This window comes from Epinephelus moara, chromosome 20 (genome assembly GCF_006386435.1).
Source record: "Epinephelus moara isolate mb chromosome 20, YSFRI_EMoa_1.0, whole genome shotgun sequence".
Classification (NCBI taxonomy): domain Eukaryota; kingdom Metazoa; phylum Chordata; class Actinopteri; order Perciformes; family Serranidae; genus Epinephelus; species Epinephelus moara.
Genome location: NC_065525.1, coordinates 1498680 through 1519587, shown reverse-complemented (window position 1 = coordinate 1519587; position 20908 = coordinate 1498680). Strand labels below are relative to the sequence as shown.

The 20908-nt window shown below is 41.0% G+C and overlaps 1 protein-coding gene across 1 annotated transcript in view; it reads left to right on the top strand.

Moving 5' to 3' along the window:
* The window catches only part of LOC126408049 (cytosolic carboxypeptidase 4), a 663851-nt gene that overhangs the window by 436445 nt on the left and 206498 nt on the right, over window positions 1-20908 (top strand). The window contains exons 15-17 of the mRNA XM_050073404.1: window positions 10214-10297; window positions 10458-10538; window positions 10719-10867. Of these exons, the coding sequence (XP_049929361.1) occupies window positions 10214-10297; window positions 10458-10538; window positions 10719-10867 (314 nt within the window). The remainder of the gene's footprint in view (window positions 1-10213; window positions 10298-10457; window positions 10539-10718; window positions 10868-20908) is intronic.

The window sequence follows — 20908 nt, the reverse complement described above, 5'->3', positions numbered from 1 at the left end:
TCAAACACTTATCTTTCGATTTATCTGAAAGTTACATGCTGTGGTGTATATTTGATGTACAAAAACATGATGTATAATTAGTGCGCTCTCCAACTCCCTCTATTGGAAAGAGGAAGTGATACAAAATGTGAAATATGTCATTCCAGCACTGTATCAAGGATATATAGAGTCACTCCTGCATGCGATATCTAACTTTGACAGAAATGAACTGACGTGTCAAAAGGCGTCCTGCCAGCCCCCCGAGTTGCGTGAAGGTGCGAGGGCCCGTTCATCGCTGCTTGCAGCTTTAATTATTATTATTATTATTAGGGCCCGAGCACCTAGTGGTGCGAGGACCCTATTGAAATGCAAGGATTTATTATCATTATTATTATTATTATTATTAGTATTAGGGCCCTTGCACCTAGCGGTGCGAGGACCCTATTGAAATGCAAGGATTTCTTCTTCTTCTTCTCCTTCTTCTTCTTATTCCTCCAAATGAATTGCCTTTTTGGGAGGCTAAACATACCTGAAAACTCATGAAACTTTGCAGATATATCAGAACTGGTGAAAAATTTGATATTTTAAGGGTATCGTGCGCGGGTTCCCAAAAATGGCTCAGTAGTGCCCCCTACAAAACTTTGAGGAAACAGCCCCTGAAGCTAGTTTAACCTACATGTATGAAACTTGGCAGTCTTATGTAACGTTCAAAGACATACAAAAAAGCCTCTTGGAGATATGCAGTAAACCCAACAGGAAGTCGGCCATTTTGAATTTACTGTGCAATTTTGATGCATTTTTGGCCATTTCCAGGGGTCATAAATGAACAAACTAGTCCTGGAGATTTCATCCGATCGACTTCAAACCTTGGTCTGTCCCACCCCAAGACCTTGAAGATGAAAAGTTATCAAAAGCTTGAGTTTTCATCAATGCGTGTGACCGTGGGATGGCGTCAAAGTTAGGGGTCTCGCCACTAAACAGGAAGTAGTTCATAACTCCAGCATACATGGTCCAATCTTGCCCAAACTTCACAGGATTGATGACAGTCCCGTCCTGAACACATCTACATGTCAATAATTAGAGAAAAATATAGCACCCCCTACTGGCAACAGGAAATGTCATGTTTTAGTCTTTAATGTACATCTCCTACAGAAGTGACCAGATCCACCTCAAACTTGGTGAAAAAAGCCATCAGACGTTGATGACGCTTTATTGTGGAAACTGCGAGTTTTCGTCGAAGGGCGTGGCCATGGCCGGGTGGCGAACTTTGATGTTTTCATTACCATATTGCCTGATACTCATAGACCCACCTAGTGGTGACAGGAAGTAGGTCTCATCAAACACTTATGTTTCTATTTATCTGAAAGTTACATGCTGTGGTGTGTATTTGATGTATAAAAACATGTATAATTAGTGCGCTCTCCAACTCCCTCTGGTGGAAAGAGGAAGTGATACAAAATGTGAAATATATCATTCCAGCACTGTAACAAGGATAGGCCAAGTTGCTCCTGCATGCGCACTGTAACAAGGATAGGCCAAGTTGCTCCTGCATGCGATGTCTAACTTTGACAGAAATGAACTGATGCGTCAGAATGCATCGTGCCAGCCCACCCGATTTGCGTGAAGTTGCGAGGGCCCTTTCATCGCTGCTTGCAGCTTTAATTATTAGGGCCCGAGCGACAACGAAGTCGTCCAAGGACCCTAGTGAAATTGTGCTGTTTATTAGGGCCCGAGTGACGACGAAGTCGTCCAAGGACCCTATTGAAATCGAGCTGTTTATTATTATTATTAGGGCCCGAGCGACGACGAAGTCATCCGTAGGACCCTATTGTAATCGCGCTGTTTATCGCGCTGTTTATTATTATTATTATTATTATTATTCCGACATTTCGTGTCCCAATTTCGCCCCTTTTCCAAATTTCAAAATGCTTCTAACTTTCCACATTTGTCCGGCCACATCTGAAATTCGATATTTTTGGGTGGTTGCGCATGGTCGGCACAAAATGCCGAAACAGCGCCCCCTACAAATATTCAAAATACCCTCCCCATTGGGGTTAGTTTGTCGTAGGCAAACGAAATTGGGTACGCACATGTATCATACCGAGGCGCACAAAAAAGTCTCTTGACGTCATGGTAAAATCCCAACAGGAAGTCAGCCATTTTGTTTTGAATTTTTTTGTCATGGCGATTTCCACAACTTACATTTGAACGAACTTGTTCTAGGGATTTCGTCCTATCGACTTCAAAGTTGGTACAGATCATCCTGAGCACATGCTGATCAAAAGTTATTAAAAGCTTTTCTCTATGTCAAGGGGCGTGGCCACTAGGGCGTAACAAATTTTGGCGACTTTTCGTTTTCTCACCATTGAATTTCGAGTGGCTCTCCCACCAACATACTTGATCTCAGCAGCTTCAAACTTGCTGCACATGATGATGGCTCCGCCCCGAATGCCCCGATATGTTAATATCCCACCTTACTCATAGAGCCCCCCGGTGGTAACAGGAAGTGACCAGTTTTTACTTTAACATGTACTAATGCCACAAATTTGACCGCATCAACTTCATTCCACTTCTAATGCATGCAGAACAAGTTGGTGAAGCTACCTTATGAACGCTGTGAAGCTACGTCTAATGGTGTCCATGTGGCGGCGTGGCGACTATCGATCCCTCGCCACTAAATACGTTTGGCATTTTGATGGCTTCAACGACCTCATCTCCTCATGAAAATTGATACACAGGTCAAGAATGGCGAGCTCTTACATCTGATAGGGGCATCGCCCATGGGGGGGACAAAATGCCTCTATAGCGCCCCCTTGAAATTTTCAAAAACCCCTCCCCATAGGGTTTTTTTTGGAGTTGGAACATGAAAATTGGTACACATGTGTATGTTGTCCAGACGCACATAAAAGTCTCTGGCACCAATGGTCTACTCCAAACAGGAAGTCAGCCATTTTGATTTTGACTTGTCATTTTGGCGTGATTTCCACATGTTGTATTTTAACGAACTAGTCCTAGGGATTTCATCCAATCGACTTCAAATTTTTTACAGATCATCCAGACACCATGCTGATCAAAAGTTATTAAAAGCTTTTCTCTATGTCAAGGGGCGTGGCCGTTATGGCGCCTCCCCTTGCCACCAAATACGTTTGGCTTTTTGATGGCTTCAGCGACCTCATATCCTCATGAAAATTGACACACAGGTCAAGAATGGCAAGCTCTTGCATCTGATAGGTGCGTCAACCATGGGGGGGACAAAATGCCTCCTTAGCGCCCCCTTGAAATTTTCAAAAACCCCTCCCCATAAGGGTTTTTTTTGGAGTAGGAACATGAAAATTGGTACACATGTGTATGTTGTCCAGACCCACATAAAAGTCTCTGGCACCAATGGTCTTCTCCAAACAGGAAGTCGGCCATTTTGATTGTGACTTGTCATTTTGGCATGATTTCCACATGTTGTATTTTAATAAACTAGTCCTAGGGATTTCATCCAATCGACGTCAGATTTTTTACAGATCATCCAGATCCCATGCTGATCAAAAGTTGTGCTCTGCATTTCTGTAGGTCAAAGGGCGTGGCTGCTATGGCACTGCCATTTTTGATCCATCGCCATGCATATTCAAGCAGCTCTCTCTCCCACATAATTCATCCAAACTGCTTCAAAATTTCTGTACATGATAAGAGCCCCGCCCTCAATGCCTCCATATACTCGTAGGCAATCTTGCTCATGGCGCCCCCTTGTGAAAACAGGAAATGCCATCTTTTACACTGACAAACACCAACCTCCATCTCCTGACCTGATCAATTACATTTTGTGGCCACATGACGATCAAGTTGATGAATCTCCACAGTGACACACGTGTCCTGTCATGTTGCAGACTTTTTTCGCTCCTGCCAGGTCTTTTCTCCCTTCTCGCTGCATGCCACAGCCCCCACGGTTGCATGGGGGAGCGAGGGCCCGATCACAGTTGCTTGCAGCTTTAATTATTATTATTATTCTTACGAACATTCACCCCCAGTTTCGCCCCTCTGCCAAATTCAAAAACTCATCAAATTTGGTACACGTGTTTGGTCTGGCGAAAAATTTGATATTTCGGCAGTGTTCTATGTGGACGGGGCCAAATGGCGACATAGCGCCCCCTAGAAAATTTTGTGCCCCGAGCCCTGCCTGTGAGTTTCACCTACACACATGAAAATTGGTAGGCACGTAGAACATGCCAAGACGCACAAAAAAATCTGCTTGGACCCATGCCGTAAACCCAACAGGAAGTCGGCCATTTTGATTTGAATTCTTGACATGTTTGAACGAACTCCTCCTAGGGATTTCATCCGATCGACGTCAAAGTTGGTACAGATCATCCTGAGAACATGCTGATCTAAAGGTATTAAAAGCTTTTCTCTATGTCAAGGGGCGTGGCCGCTAGGGCGTGACAAAATTTAGCGACTTTTCGTTTTCTCACCATCGAATTTTGAACAGACCTCACCCCCAAATATTTGATCTCAGCAGTTTCAACCTTACTGGACATGGTGATGGCTCCGCCTTGAACCGCCAGATATATTAATATCCCACCTTACTCATAGTGGCCCCCGGTGGTAACAGGAAGTGACCAGTTTTTACTTTAACATGTACTGATGACACAAACTTGACCACATCAACTTCATTCCACTTCTAATGCATGCAGAACAAGTTTGTGAAGCTACCTTATGAACGCTGTGAAGCTACGTCTAATGGTGTTAATGTGGCGGCGTGGCGACTATCAATCCCTCGCCACTAAATACATTTGGTTTTTTGATGGCTTCAGCGATCTCATATCCTTATGAAAATTGATACACAGATCAAGAATGGCGAGCTCTTGCATCTGATAGGGGTGTCACCCATGGGGGGGACAAAATGTGTCTATAGCATCCCCTTGAAATTTTCAAAAACCCCTCCCCATAGGGTTTTTTTTGGAGTAGGAAGATGAAAATTGGTACATATGTGTATGTTGCCCAGACGCACAAAAAAGTCTCTGCCACCAATGGTCTACTCCAAACAGGAAGTCGGCCATTTTGATTTAAACTTTTCATTTTGGTGGTGATTTTGTGATTTTGACACCTTGTATTTTGACAAACTCCTCCTACAGATTTGGTTCAATCAACTTCAGATTTTGTACAGATCACCCTGAGACCATGCTGATAAAAAGTTATTAAAAGCTTTTTTCTATGTCAAGGGGTGTGGCCGCTATGGCGCCGGCCTCGCCATCAAATGCGTTTGGCTTTTTGATGGCTTCAGCGACCTCATATCCTCATGAAAATTGATACACAGATCAAGAATGGCGAGCTCTTGCATCTGATAGGGGCGTCGCACATGGGGGGCACAAAGTGCCTCTATAGCGCCCCCTGAAAATGTGACATGAAAATGTGTTCATATGTGTAAGTTGCCCAGACGCACATAAAAGTCTCTGGCACCAATGGTCTACTCCAAACAGGAAGTCGGCCATTTAGATTTTGACTTGTCATTTTGGCGTGATTTCCACATGTTGTATTTTAACGAACTAGTCCTAGGGATTTCATCCAATCAACTTCAAATTTTTTACAGATCATCCAGAGACCATGCTGATCAAAAGGTATTGAAAGCTTTTCTCTATGTCAAGGGGCGTGGCTTCCTTGGCACCACCATATTTGATGCCTTGCCATTGAAGCAGCTCTCTCTCCCACATACTTCATCCAAACTGCTTCAAAATTTCTGTACATGATAAGAGCCCCGCCCTCAACGCCTCTATATACTCGTCGACAATCTTGCTCATGCCGCCCCCTTGTGTAAACAGGAAATGCCCTATTATACATTTACATTGTCGGATTTACTCGAAACTTCACGTGTGATGAGGGTCCACCCCTGAACGCACCTGACCACATCTGGTTATGCTCGTAGCGCCACCTGGTGGATGAACGAAACATTGCGTTTTTTTCGCTCCTGCCAGGTTTCTTCTCCCTTCTCGCTCCGCGCCACAGCCCCCGCATGCCTCAGGCCCCCGCATTTGCATGGGGGAGCAAGGGCCCGATCACAGCTGCTTGCAGCTTTAATTTCCATTATAATGCTGTGGCACCTCCGGTGGCAGCCTCAGCTGCCACTGACCTGCCACGGCTTTTACGGACCTGCCGCTGCAACTGCAGCTGTTTGAGGCAGCTGCCACTAACCTGCCACAGGATGAAGTGACCCGCTGGGCTGTTACGGGGTAAGTTTTTAATAATAAAAAATAAATCACGTGATTTAATCATTAAGACTTCATACAAAAGAATGTGAATTGTGAATTTTGCTGCTGAAGCCTTGTAATAAAAAAAAGCTGGGGTTGAGATTTTTGGTGTGCATGTGTGTGTGTTAACTTTTCTCCCTGTTTGTTCTGTCAACAGCACAGTTATATAGGAAAAAGCTCACAGTAGTGAAGACACTACTTAACTTTTTTGTTCGCTCTTTTTTAATAAGGTCATTATTCCAGGGTTTTGTTTTGTGCAGAACTTCTCATAGTCCTTTCTTTTCTCAAAAACAAAAGTGAAATGTTCTGCTGCAGAATCGTTGTCACCGTGGTCACTTTCCCAGCTTTGCAGTTCATGGAGGGTCTCAATTTGTTCCTCTTTGTCCATAGAAAGGATAACGGGAAGTTTAAGTCTTCCATCAAAATTTGCTTTGCTGCACCAGTCAGCTGCAGTCATGCAGTCTTTCACTTCTCTCACTTATTTTTTTTTCTTTTCTCATCAAAGTATGTAGTAGGCTATATATATTTGTGTTGTTCTCAAGTAATGCCTCAAACTTGTTGAGCATTTGCAGTACATAATTTTAAAAGGAATACTGTTTTAATAAACATTTGTGTAATTCAAGACCTTACAGTTGCTCCTCTGTTTATATAAATAAGCAATGTCTTCAGCACAGACACTGCTTTGATATATGACATATATCTAAGTTTCATATGATTAATCTCCAGTGGGTTTGTGTGTGTGTGTGTGTGTGTGTGTGTGTGTGTGTGTGTGTGTGTGTGTGTTAAGAAATGTCTTACCTCTTCTGAGCTATTTGTGTCCCCTGTTGTTATCTCTGTAGCTCTGGAAAAAAGTAAAAGATAAGGATCTAAAAAGTAATCCATGACACATTCTGACCTGCCAGACTTATGCCACGACTGACAGAAAAGATAAAGTAATGTTGTGTATGCACAACCACAATGCAAACCATGTCCTTTACCTTGTCTTGTCCTGGTTAGATGTGCCCTTCATAAGCAAAGATTCTGCTTGGTGTTGGCACATGTTGCTGTTGCTTTGCAACCACTTAATCAAAATCTACAAAACAAACATGATTATTGACAAGATCATCATAATCAATAATAATAATAATAGTGTTTTCAGTCTTGTATGCATTACTTTTTAGCTCACCTCTGGCAAAATGACCTGTGAAAGGAATTCCTGCTTCTCTGCTGCAGGACCAGGCACTGACAGGATATTTTCCAGTTGCCTGATAATCTCTTCTGTCTGGGTTAACAAGTAAAGACGAAACATGGAAAAAACATTTTAAAGTACCATGCTGATAGAGGAGATTAACGATACAGACATAGAAGCTTTGTGAAACTGGGTAGTTGTAAACTAGCAAGGCAACATTTTCACTATTTCTCATTTCCCATTCACCAGCATTACTCTGTCAAAAAAGACTTCTTCCCCAAAACGTGCCATATTACTTTTAAAATCTTTACAAAAATGTTAGTATGCTTTCGAATATAACTTCTAGAAAATCATGATTTCAAGATATTGGTCACTCATTTACTGTTGTTTTCAATCATTTGAAGACAGGACTTGTGTGTGCAAATAAGACAAAAATAAAACACTCAACATACCTTGGTGTCACTGAATAGAGTGAAATGTTCACTATATTGTTTTCGAAGGGCTGGATCAAATCCTCTGTGCTTCCACAGATACATTCTGTTGGACAGAACATGCCCACTTTATAGGTCTCTCTTCAAATCCTGTAATATTAGAATGTATCAAATGTATCAAAGTGTACATTGCTTATACCATATAACTAGCCTCTAGCCTTTTCATATGTAACTACAGGCTAAAAAAACTGGTTTGTCTAACAAGGTCAAATTTGAATGTTTTTGTTGCATGGCCTGGAGTCAATTCAAATCCTATTGATCGACCCTCTAAATACCAGTGACACATAAACATAGATTAAGTGCAATTTAAGAATAAAAGTAATTTAAAAATAATTTTAAAATGCTTTAAGAATAGATTAAAAGACTGACAACGCCACCTAGGGGTTTACAGAGTCCTAGGACTAGCCTACAGGTTCTTTGCAATCAGGGGTGAGCAGAGTTAAAAACAAGACCAAGGGTAAATGTTAACAGATTTATGACAATAAATCACGCTAGAAAAAATAACAGATGATGCCTAAAAAATCCATTAAGTCCTTACAGCACCCCTCAGCCAGTCCTTTGTCATTTCCCCTTTCGGTGGAGTCACTAGCCCAAGTGGGACACCAGCGGCTGCAGCGTTCTCAGCAACCAAAACACTTCAAATCTCAACATAAAAAATAACTATTAAATAATAATAAGCAAAAGCAAACTTCCTGTTGGGATTAGGGTATGGCTCCAACATAGTTTTTTTTTTTTTTTTTGTAAGTGTGGTCATGATATGATGTATGCATACCAAATTCCGTTCATCTATGTGAAATTAAAAGGTGGGGGCTTTAACTTTGAAAACTATTAACTCAATAACTGGGGCTATCGCTATGGTTAAAATAATAATAATAATAATAAACAAAAATACTAATTAAAGCTGTAAGCAGCAATGAACAGATCCTTTCACCTTTGCAGATGTCAGGGATATTAGCAGGATACCGGTTGGTTGTGCATTCCTGTGAAAGTAAGACATTGCATGCAGGAGTGAGATGATGAGCTGGTGTGGAGTGCAGCCACTGGAAATGACCTTAACAGCGTCCTCTCACCCCTCAGTGCTCAGGCCCTAATAATAATTCCTTGAGTTGCAACAGGGTCCTCACACTGTTCAGTGCTCGGGCCCCAATAAACTGGCACATACTCAATACAGTTCTGACACAAAGGGGCTTGAACTTTAATAAACCCGCACAAAAACAAAAGGGTTTCAGCACTAAATTTAACAAAAAAAACAATAACGGCGACCGGCCGCAAATTATGCCAACATGAAAGAACGGCATTTTTTGTCGGTGTCTGGCACCAGAAGTCACTGATTTTGAAGAGAGAATGGGTTGGTTTTCGTTGCTATGTAATTACCTGAAACTCAGAATTGTCATTTATATCTACATTCAGAGCAGGTTCAGGGAGTCTGACAGACAATCCAAACACTCTAGTTAGGCCCATGAGCATTTTTGCGTTTTTGCATTGGCCACTGTAGTTGTCACACACTTGGCACACAGAAGTTTCAGTTGCTTTCAATCTGCAACCTCACCACTAGATGTCACTGAATCCTACACCGTGGACTTAAAAGGTAGAGGAGTAGAAGTATAAAGACACACAATGAAATTCACATGTTAAGTGCTAGTACCTCAGACACTTAGTAGACTAAAACTACTTTGGAGCAAATAGCATGAAAACAATGCTTGATTACTTTCATGATAGTTTTTAGACAACAAGCGTTTTACAATATTTTTGCCTTTGCTGATACGTTAACAAACTGCAGCTAATCATTCGTTCATTTTTAATCACATTTTCAGCATCTTTTGATATATAATAAACATTCCATCTACTAAGTTTGTCAGGACTCAATTCATAACTAGCTAGAGATTTCTACTATCTACTGTTGTGTGGGTGCTACAATGTTGCAGGCGCTGGGGGTAATCATAGTTTTTAGACATTTAGACCTCTAGCTTTAGTGGTGGTGTTATTAGCTGGTGGAAGCAAGAGTGACAGTATGTCGTTAGAATGACTGTGCACTACTGAAGAGCAGCTAAAGTGTTAAGCCAGAGCCTCTTACCTTCAAAATACCTCATAATTTATTGCTCCTCATTTAAACTCTGAAACTCTCTGTACTTCTATCAGAACTCATTGTGACCTCTCCAGCTGCTGTAAATGTCACATCTAGGTTTTTAAGAAGTTTTCAAGGAGTGTATTACATCAAGCCAAACTTTATATTCCACCAGCCAGGTATACAAACACATTTTTCATGAAGAACATAATCACATAATGCAACATCTAAACAGATAACAAGAGCAAACAGTGTGACTGCATGTGCTTCTCTTTACCAGGCAGAAAGTGTTTGAAGATGTCCAACGTTTCTTGAATACTGATGGCATCATCAACAAGGTCGTGTTTGACCTGGAAGACAGCAGGTAGGTAAACAACATAAATATATACAAACTCACAAGAGGTTTAGATTTAGATTATGAAAATTCCGCTTCCTTTATTTGTCTTCATTTGCTCAAATGGAACAATTTGAGCAAATAATACCCCTAAAATCCAATTGGTCATCTTTGTCTTTTTGTCTGTTAGTCTAAAGTATCCGCCTGATACCTTGAGGTTTTTCTCTAAGTTTGAATGTGGGAACCTAAGAAAGGCTGTCCAGGTCCGCAGGTATGGATACACACACACACACACACACACACACACACTGTTCGCACAAGTTCTAAGAAGTCAATGAAAAGCAAATGTGATGTCATATTGTTACTCTATACAATCCTAACTCAAAAAGCCAAATATAATCAAGATAAAACCACAGAAGCAGTCTTTTTCTTCTTCTCTTCTCTTCTATAGATATGAATATGACCTCATACTGAATGCAGATGCCAACAGTAACCAGCACACCCAATGGTTTTATTTTGAAGTCAGTAACATGGTGCCAGACTTCCCCTACCGTTTTAATGTCATCAACTGCGAGAAGAGCAACAGCCAGTTCAACTATGGTAAGAAGGTGCTTGTGTGTATGTGTGTGCATGTAGCTGTAAATAAATTTAACGTGCTGTGAATTTTGAAATATCTTATTCAAAGTGACATTTGTTTATTAATTCATTGGTGCAAATACTACATTATACAGGATTCAGTAAATTTATCAGGTGCTGATATTTCCATAACTAGTTAATTGATATTTAAATGTTACTAGCTTCTGCTAGGCTAATCTTGCATTGAAAATAAAAATATATAGTGGTGAAAGTTAAAGAGAAAGTGAAACTAACTAGCCAGCATCATGATGGATGGCCACTGGATAGACAGATGGCACAGGCGCTTCTGGTCAGCTGATGTCTGGGGATGAATGAACTACAAGCACTCCACTGGTAACATTCTCTAGTTACTTGAATTACACTTTGCATGGATAATCAAAAGTTGAGTAAAGTTTTTGTAGAAAAGACAAGATCAGATGAGCAAGTTGGTAATGTTCAATATCTAACCACACCAAAATCAAATTATTCTTAGGCAATTTCTTCACAACTCTTACTATAACACCTTGGAAAAAATTACTACAGTTCAGACCTCATGGACCTCAATGGTGGCCCTGTGCAAAGCTCTCAGTCAGAGCCACCTGTTCAGCAGCATGGCATGAACTTTCCTGGGGAAACTAAGCAGTAGTACCCTGATAACCTGACCACATGTTCCAGTTACTTTTTAAAAAAAAAAGAAAAAAAAAAAGTGGGGACCGCCACCGCTGCCTGCCACTCCTTGGGTACTGTCCCTGATCTAAAGTCGACATTAAAAAAATGTGCCAAACAACATAACCTTACAATATCCAGAGCCATCAGCATCTTAGGTTGATCTTATCTTGGTAAGGTGCTATGCCACTGTGGGGCCTCTTTATTGCCACGGGCATGCCATTTGGGAGCAGATCCTCAAAGTGCTCCTTTCTCAGTCTGATTATTTTCCCTGTTGTTGAGGTCAGCAGTCCTCCCTGCTGAAAACAGCTTGGAAATAGCCTGTGTTTTATTTAATGTACCAACTAGCCAAGACTCAGTCTGCCATGTCCCATGTATTTTCCTGCAACTTGACTGCTAGTGCATATGTGTATATGTAAGTGTTTTCATGTGTCCATGAATTTTTTGTGTGTACTAACTTTGCCAACTATGTATCTACTAGAAAAGCAATCACTGTAGTCATCTTCATTTCTATTATGCGTACGTGGACTCCGTCTATGTATGCACACACATACCCAATGTAATGTGTGTAGAAACATGTATATCCAGATATCCATCCTTTGTTTTATCAGCATTCAGGATGAACTTCAAGTTGACCAGAAATTGCTGAACAGCATTGAAAGATAGCTGATGCTGGAAAAGGGTTATTCTGAGTAAAAGCAGAGCAAATAATGGTGTCATCACCATACAGATGAACACCTGCATCATATACATTTAGGCACTGGCTATTTAAGTAAATTCAAAACAACAGAGGCCCTAATACTGAACGTTGAGGCACCACATTTGCAATTGTATGAGGAGCATGCCCTCCTCTTGTACATATTGCACTCTGCCCATTAAATCATTTACAAATCAAGCAATGGCTCTGTTTGATAAAACAATTTGATGTAGTCAAAATTTTGTGATCTACTGTATCAGAGGCCTTAGACAGGTCAATAAATAAATCAGCACACTGCAGTCCACTATCCAACAAATGAACCAAATCACTGACAACTTTTAAAGCAATAGTAGTAGTGCTTTGCTTTTTCTGAACCCAGATTGATAAACAGGTGAACTGTCATTTACATGTAAAAACTATTTTATCTGTTCAGACAATAAGGTTCCAATATTTTGGTCAGGGCTAAGAGTTTAGAGATGGACCAATAACTGTTGAGCTGGGTTTGGTCACCAGTTTTTAATAAAGGCAAAACAAAAGCAGATTTCCAAATGATGAACGAGACACATACAAATTTAAAAAAGATATGTTAAATGAGCTGCAAAATAAATACAATAAAATCAGCTGTTAGAATTTAAAAGTAGTGTTCAAGAATATCAGGACTTGCTGACTTAACAGACCTCAGTGCAGGTAAACTGTAAAATTTCAAGGTTGCTCAATAATCAGAAGTAGTTTAGAATAAATGGCACTGTAGTTCATTGTAGAGTTGATGAGGCAAGCAGCCAGCTGGAGGCTGGAGCCTATCCCAGCTGACAGGCCCTGGACCCTGACAATTGAGGGGCCCTGGACCCTGGACAGGTCGCCAGACTACCACAGGGCTGACACATAAGCCCTGTTTCTACTGAGCAGTACGATACAGTTCAGTTCAGTTTGATACGCCTTTTTTTTTTTCATTTCCACTGCGAAAAGTTGTGGATGGTACAAATGGAACTGTTCTGTATCATCCCCATTTTTGGTACCCCTTCTTTTGGGGTACCTGGCACACAGATCTTGTACTAAAAAGTGAAGCTTAGAACACTGCAGCTCTGTTGATTGGTCAATAGAGGTAGGTCACTCTGCCCAGGGCTGAGATGTTGTAGCATAATCAACAAGTAAAATAAGGGAGGCTCAGACATGGAGTTAGGGTTTACTGGTGAGAAAGTGTGTCAACTGATACTGCTTACTCATCAGACACTATAAATTGTCATGATGTACTTTTTTTTCATTAAGTACATCATGACAATTTATAGTGTCTGACGAATAAGCAGTATCAGTTGACACACTTACAGCATTGAAAAATGTTTCCTGTCCCTTCAGACAACCAGCTCCGAGAACAATTGCTTCTTTTCACATAACCAGATTTGATCTGGATCAACACCAAATCATTCAGCTGAAGCCATGTCAGGATAACAAAAACAGTTTATGCAAGGTCATCATTTACACTATATATTTCCCCCTCTGGGGGTCATCTGTCCCCCATCAGTCAATTAAGCATTAAAACAGTTAAAACATCAGCCAATGCAAGTAAAGGCAAAAACCCAACAAACTTTCACCCTCTTCAATTAGCACTTGTTTAAATTTGTTTAACATATCAATCAGTTCAATCAAACAAAGAAGAAGGGCTGTGCGCACATCCAAAAACCGATTTAGGTACGAGGTGCAGGACAAACGGTGAAATCAAGACAGAAGGAAAGTGTCCGCACATTGAGTTTATGCTCCCGCTTTTATTTAGCTCAAAGCTGCAAGCTTTCAACCCTATCGGGTCTTCATCAGGCAAATGAGTGACAGCAGTTCAAGGGGAAAATGTATAGGCCGGCGCGTCTGTGACATCACCAGGTAGAAAATCAGTGCTTGCCATCATAGCGGGGCGGGTGATATAATAGAAGCAATTAACAATAATAAGAAGAAAACAACAATATTAAATATCAACAGATAAGCAATGAATATTACAATATCAGTATATCAAAAAGACAACAGTGAATATAAGAAGTTACACAAAAAAACTAGAATACTAGGCTAGAATAAAAACAGCGGTAATACATGAGATGAAATAATCAAAAGACATCATGTCTATTCCAAACGACTGGTCAATAATTCTGTCATTGGAATAGCAGGAATAGTGCACATGATAAACATCAAAGATAAGTTAAAACACTGGCATATAAGGCTACACAGAGGGCACTAATTAGGCTAATACTTATAGAAAAGGTTTTATATCAAATTCCTCATTTAAACCATTAGGAGACATGGCGTTGAGGAAATAGATCTAGAAAGTTTCGTGCTGGAGGAGTTTTCTTTCTAGATCACCTCCCCTTGGATGCTTCTCTACTTTCTCCACCCCAATATATCTGAGAGCGCTGACACTGTGGTTAGCCTGTTTAAAGTGTGTGGCCACTGGATTACGTTCATCACTCTTTCTGATGTTACTTCTATGTTCGCTGATCCTGGTGCGTAACGCTCTGGATGTTTTACCCACATAAGCCAAACCACATGGGCAACAATATACCAGTGTTTTAGGATAACGTTTCCAAATAGTGACCCAAGTGGAGAGTATTTTGTACAGCACAAGGGACTCACAATATTAGTGGTTTTATTTTTAGCCTTGGGCTGAAGACTTTCAGCCTGCGTCATACGATCAAACCTGCCCCTGGCTGCACTCACCCATTCCTTTTTATGCCCCTAGTTTAAAAATCTGTTAGACAGATCATTGGCTTGTGTAAGATAGGAGGAGTCCTGGCTGCAGATCCTGCGGACCCTATGCAACTGACTGATCGGTAAACTTTTTTTAAGAGCTTGTGAGTGGTAGCTGTCACCCCTAAGCATAGTGTTGCGGTCCGTGGGCTTGCGGAACAAATCAGTGTGGATTTTGTTATTATCCTTATAAATCAATATGTCCAAAAAGCTGATACGTTCCAAACTGTATTGCAAAGTGAATTTCAAATGGTCATTACAGGAATTTAAATAATGATGGAATTTGGTCAGATGATTTGCAGTGCCGTCAAAAATCACAAAATGCAAAATATATGTTCAAAATAACCCATACATAAACATGCATAATTAGGTGCCATTTTACTGCCCATGGCTGTGCCCTTCTGTTGTACAGAGAAATCATTTTGAAAGCGAAAATAATTGTCAAGATAATGTTAGCCAGATCCAATATACATTCAGTGCTGGGGCTGGACTCTGTAGGGCGCTGGTTTAAAAAATGCTGACATGCCTCAAGCCCGCCAGTGTGTGGTATATTAGTGTGTAAACTTTGGACATCAAAAGTAGCAAATAATGCTGTGTCTGTAACATGGTTAAAACATTTGAGTAACTTTATGAAATCAATCGAGTCTCTGATATAAGAGGGAAGGGTGGTGAGCTCAGACTTGATGTGATAGTCAACATAGGCAGAGATATTTTCTGTGAGACTACCTATACCACTCACAATAGGACTCTCACTAAGGGGAACTGTTAACCCCTTGTGTACTGTGGGAGAGTATAAAAAACAGGAGTCACAGGATGCTCTATTTTCAGAAAATCAAAAACAGTTTCATCAAATTCAAAATTGTTTAAGTGTAACATCAGTTTAGAATGAACATGTGTCTTAAACCTCTGGGTAGGATCTGAAGGCAGTTTCTCGTAGAACATATTATCACACAATTGTCTTCTAATTTCAGATTCATAATCACATGCATTTTGCAGAACAATAGCTCCCCCCTTGTCGGCAGGATGTACAACAACCTGAGTGTCCTTGCTCAAATCTAATAGTGCATCCCTTTCTGCTTGAGACAAATTACTGTACACCTTGTATTCTTTTTTCTTTTTTAATACATTTTTAACATCGTTCTCAACCAAGCGACGATATGTGTCAAGAGAAGCGTTTCTGTTCCTTGGGGGAATAAAGGTAGACTTCTTCCTGAAGGGAGTGCGAGTAAAGTCTGTGGGCGTAGGGGTGGCAGGAGTGGGAGGTGGGGGGGCAGAGTCCAGAGAGTGACTGTACGTGTTATACGTACTGTCCTTCTCAGAGTGTAAAAACTCTCTGACCCTCAGATCAATTCAGTCAATCAATTTTATTTATAAAGCCCAATATCACAAATCACAATTTGCCTCACAGGGCTTTACAGCATACGGCATCCCTCTGTCCTTAGGACCCTCACAGTGGATAAGGAAAAACTCCCCCCCCCCCTCCCCCCTTTAACGGGAAAAAAAAAAAACGGTAGAAACCTCAGGAAGAGCAACTGAGGAGGGATCCCTCTTCCAGGACAGACAGACGTGCAATAGATGTCGTACAGAACAGATCAACATGATAAATTAACAGTAATCCATATGACACAATGAGACAGAAAGAGAGAGAGAGACAGAGAGAGAGAGAGATGCAGGACAGACGGTAATGACAGTAGCTTACAACAACAATAATGAAAGTAATAATATAATTAATAGTACAAGCTATTTTGGTACAATATGTTGAAAGTATATATTAATATCTGATAGTATACATATGTGACAATAATCATATGTGTATAATAACAGTAGAAACTTGATTAACACCAGCAGCAGGAGGCATCTGGCAGGACCACGGCAGCAGCACAACCACACACATCACACTATCCAGGCACCATTGTGACATATAAGTTAACCTGCGAGACAGTGGAGCACAAAGGCTCATGTATTAACATCCGTTTAGCATCAGTTTAGCATCAGTTTAGCATTTGTTGTCTGTTGTGAAACTTCCTCCACAGCCCCCTTACTATCCCACACTAAATGTATTGTTGTAATCCTACCTATGGGTGACCACCTTTACCACTTGCTCTGACTGTAACAGATAATATAGACATAGATTATTCACAAGAAAGTTATAAATGTATTGTAAGTATGGCTAAACATGCTTCAAAGTTAGCACTTCCCTATGTCATTCAGTTATGTGTAATTCAAAACATGAAATCTAAGTATACATCTAAATGTGAGCATAGATTTAAAATCTAACCCTTTAAATATCTAAAATATGATTATTGGCTGAGTACATGAAAAACAACAACAGTGTACACATCATATTATATACCAATTAAAGAATACTAATACTTTTGCATTAAATGATTAAATGATCAAATCGAACTTCATCATTAAACAAAACTTAGATGATAATTCCAATAACCCACATTAAAATATCACACAAAATATAAAGGAATTGTTACTTCTTTGAGAACCATAGATTAGTCTACATTAAATACAGTGGAATCCTGACTCCTCCTGCTATGGGGGTGAAATTACCTTCTTTACTCTCTCTAGCACTCTAGCACATTCTTCAAAATTGTGTTTTTCTAGGATTACTGTTAAAAATGTTGTTGGGGCTCCAACACAAACTATGCACTCATTGGACGTCATTTCCTTTACAGTATATCATACCCATTTATACCATCCATTGTGATTAGCTCATTTCCAATTTCTATCTTCTAAGGTTTTAAAACTCCATTGGGTGGGTTTATATCTTTCTTGTTGATTGAATTGGTCTTCCTCAATTGTTTGGTCTGTGGACAAAACTGTACTTGAAAATAGTTCACAAAAAATAGTGGTACCTCCAGTCACACAACACTGAATCCCAAAAATCAATGATTGTATCATCTCTAAAGGTAATTACTCTACGGGTCACATGATTTGTTAGGTTTTGAAGTGGAATTATTTTCTTATTTTTTCGGATGTTAAATTAACATTTTTAAACCTTGACAGCATTTATGGTATTACTGATTCATTAGGTTTTAGAGTTATTATATTATCAGACTGTAAAGTCACAACATCACAAGGTATTGGGGTCACTGCATCCTTCGTGTTCAAATATGTAACATTGCCAGCTCTTAGCTTAAACACATCTCTAGGTTTTGAGTACTCTGTAAGAATTTGTCATGCTCTGTAAAGCCAATTCGTGTCAAGTTGAATGTGTCTATCCTGGGTGCTCTTCCTCGCAACCGGATCTCTACATAGTACTCATAGTCTGGGCCCTACTGATCCTTAAACACCTCAATTCTCCACTGATCAGTTGTTTTATATACAGCAATTTTACACTGATCCACTCCCATACTTTTTCCCTCTGTTGTTCATCTATGGTAATCCCACATAACATTGTGTACCTTACCTTTACTGTGATTATTGTGGCTGAATTACACCTTTCAGGTCCTGAAGTATCAGCACAGGCCTCTCAAGTGCTTGTCTCTCCTGTGCTTGACTTCCTGGCAACACCCAGGTCAGAAAGCTCATTCGTTTCAGTATGTGAGTCAGAGATATTTTGATATTTACCCTTTCTGTTTCATCAACATCCTGGCCCGCTGATTGGGCCTTAAGGCAGTGGTTCATATGGTACCATGTTGAACTTCCTTCCACCTGGACCACAGCTGGTGTCGCTCAGACCACCTTGAAGGGACCCACTCACCCTGGCTCGTTCCACTTTTACCGGAAGACCTTAATGTCGGCCTGGTCACCTGGAACCACTGGGCTCTGCTGCCAAGTCCGGAATCTGAAACCCTGTTTTTATGTAAACGGACTAATGTATGCAGTTAGTTCATATATTCTTTTTCCTGGGGTCCCTTAACGGGCCCTCTCAAGTAAGGTGCTGGCATGCATCTGCCTCTTAGCATTTCATGTGGAGTTAGATGTGTGCTCCTGTGTGTTTGCATGCAATAGCTCATTAGTGCAAGCAGCAAAGCATCCACCCAGTTTAGCTTGATGCTAGCACAGGTCTTGTTTAGCTTAGCTTTGAGAACCCCATTGATTCTGCCAACCCTACCCTGACCTGTTGGTTGACAAACAGCTCCCAACCACTGCTTGATTCTTACTGGGGTGCGTCCAGGCTGCTCACGCTCCCAACAAACTCCTGATGGGCCCCACTGTGAAGGTCGCCCTCCTTGGCATCCCCTGTGTGCTTGTGCAGGTAGTCGTCTATTAGTTGAGGCATGTTGTTGTATCTTTGGCTGTTGTACATAAACGCTGCTGACGGGAAGCACTTGGGCGGGAGGAGGTGCAGATGGCTGTACCTCAGGTGCAGCAGGTGCAGTTCTACTTGGGTTACTGCTCAAAACTGGATCTTGAACCTTTTTCTTGTAAGGTCAAGCAAGGTCATCATCTTCACGATAATACACTCCGTTTCCACCGAGCAGTACGGTATGGCTCAGTTCAGTTTGGTACGCTTTTTTTCTGTTTTCACTGTGAAAAGGTGGTTGGTCAATAGCAGATGGTTACTTTGCTCAGGGCTGAGTTGTGGCTGGTTTTGAGGCTTATGTAACCACTGTTCATACTGTGGAGAGTTTTATGAGTACACTGTAACTATAAAATGAATGGATGTTTTCCTGCCCCTTGCAGGAGTAAAAAAATAACCTAATTCACTGGCTGACTGCAGGCAACTTTTTAAGTGGAACGTTAACTTGTAATGCTACTTAATGCATGATTTGACAATGTGAATCAATCAACACACCTTAAATTTCACTTCTGACCATCACTTTAGTTTTTTTTATGACATACACTTTTGAAAGAAGTGGATCTTCAAGCGTTTAATTTCGGCTGGGTTATGTAAACTGTATGTATTCTAATCCTCACTCAGAGGAGAAAAAAGGTTATGGAGCGTCAGTCCTGTAGATTCTGGTAACACAAAACCCCTGAGCTTGCCTTAGAGGGACTAAATGCGGACTTCTGGGTATGGCGGTGAGCCGAGCAGCAGCATAATATGTGAGCTCCCAGAAAGGTCTGACATTTTCCCCATTTTAGAGGATTCTTCAAGCCTATTTCACTATAAATCTAATGGGGAAATATAAACTGAGGAAGACTAAGACCACAGTAAACCAGGTACTACTGGGCAGTCATGACACCAACGAAAGAGGAAATTACTGGACCTGGAGTCGGACTTCTCTGTCGCCGGTAAGCCGTTATCTTGCGCCGCAGAGCACTATGAGCCTCCGCCGTAGTCCTGTCTGTGACCCCCGTTCAACCCACAACCGCCAGGATTCGCCTGATAACGTGATAATAGGGGCGCCCCAGTGCCCACTCCACTAACTTGACGTGGAAATGAGCAGTAGTCTAGAAAACTGGCAAGTTGTTTTTTTTTTTTTTGTTTTTTTTGGAGGGCGCTCATGTACCCTCACATAGATTGTGCCCTGGGTGGTCGCCCACATTGCCCATAGCAAAAACCGTCCCTGCCTCCTCCACACTTTGACTTATTTCCACCCTGCCAACAGTGGGACTTAAATTCATTGTGCCGACAGTGGCTTGGAAAACCACCCATAACCGTGTCACACGGTGAAGAGGGAAGAGGGAAGGCGGCTGGATGTCCGCTGCTTCCGCTGATTTTTTATGCGCGCATGTGCCTCTAAATATTTTTTGGAGTGAAACGCTCGCACTGTCGAGCCCTGTATAAGTATTTTAAGAATATTTCCAGGACTATTATGGTTTTAGTATGTTGCCCAGACGTTTTTTTTTGTTTATATTGTCAGGTCAATAGAGGAGCAAGATGTGTACATTAGACTTAAAGCTATAGTTGGTAATGTTGGAGAGCTAGCAATATTTGAAAGTGGCATCTCCTCTAAGCTCCACTCCCTGCTCCCCCTCCCGTCAGTGCTCCGTCCAAAGCCACGGCCCCACAAACTTTTTTTTTTTTTTTTTTC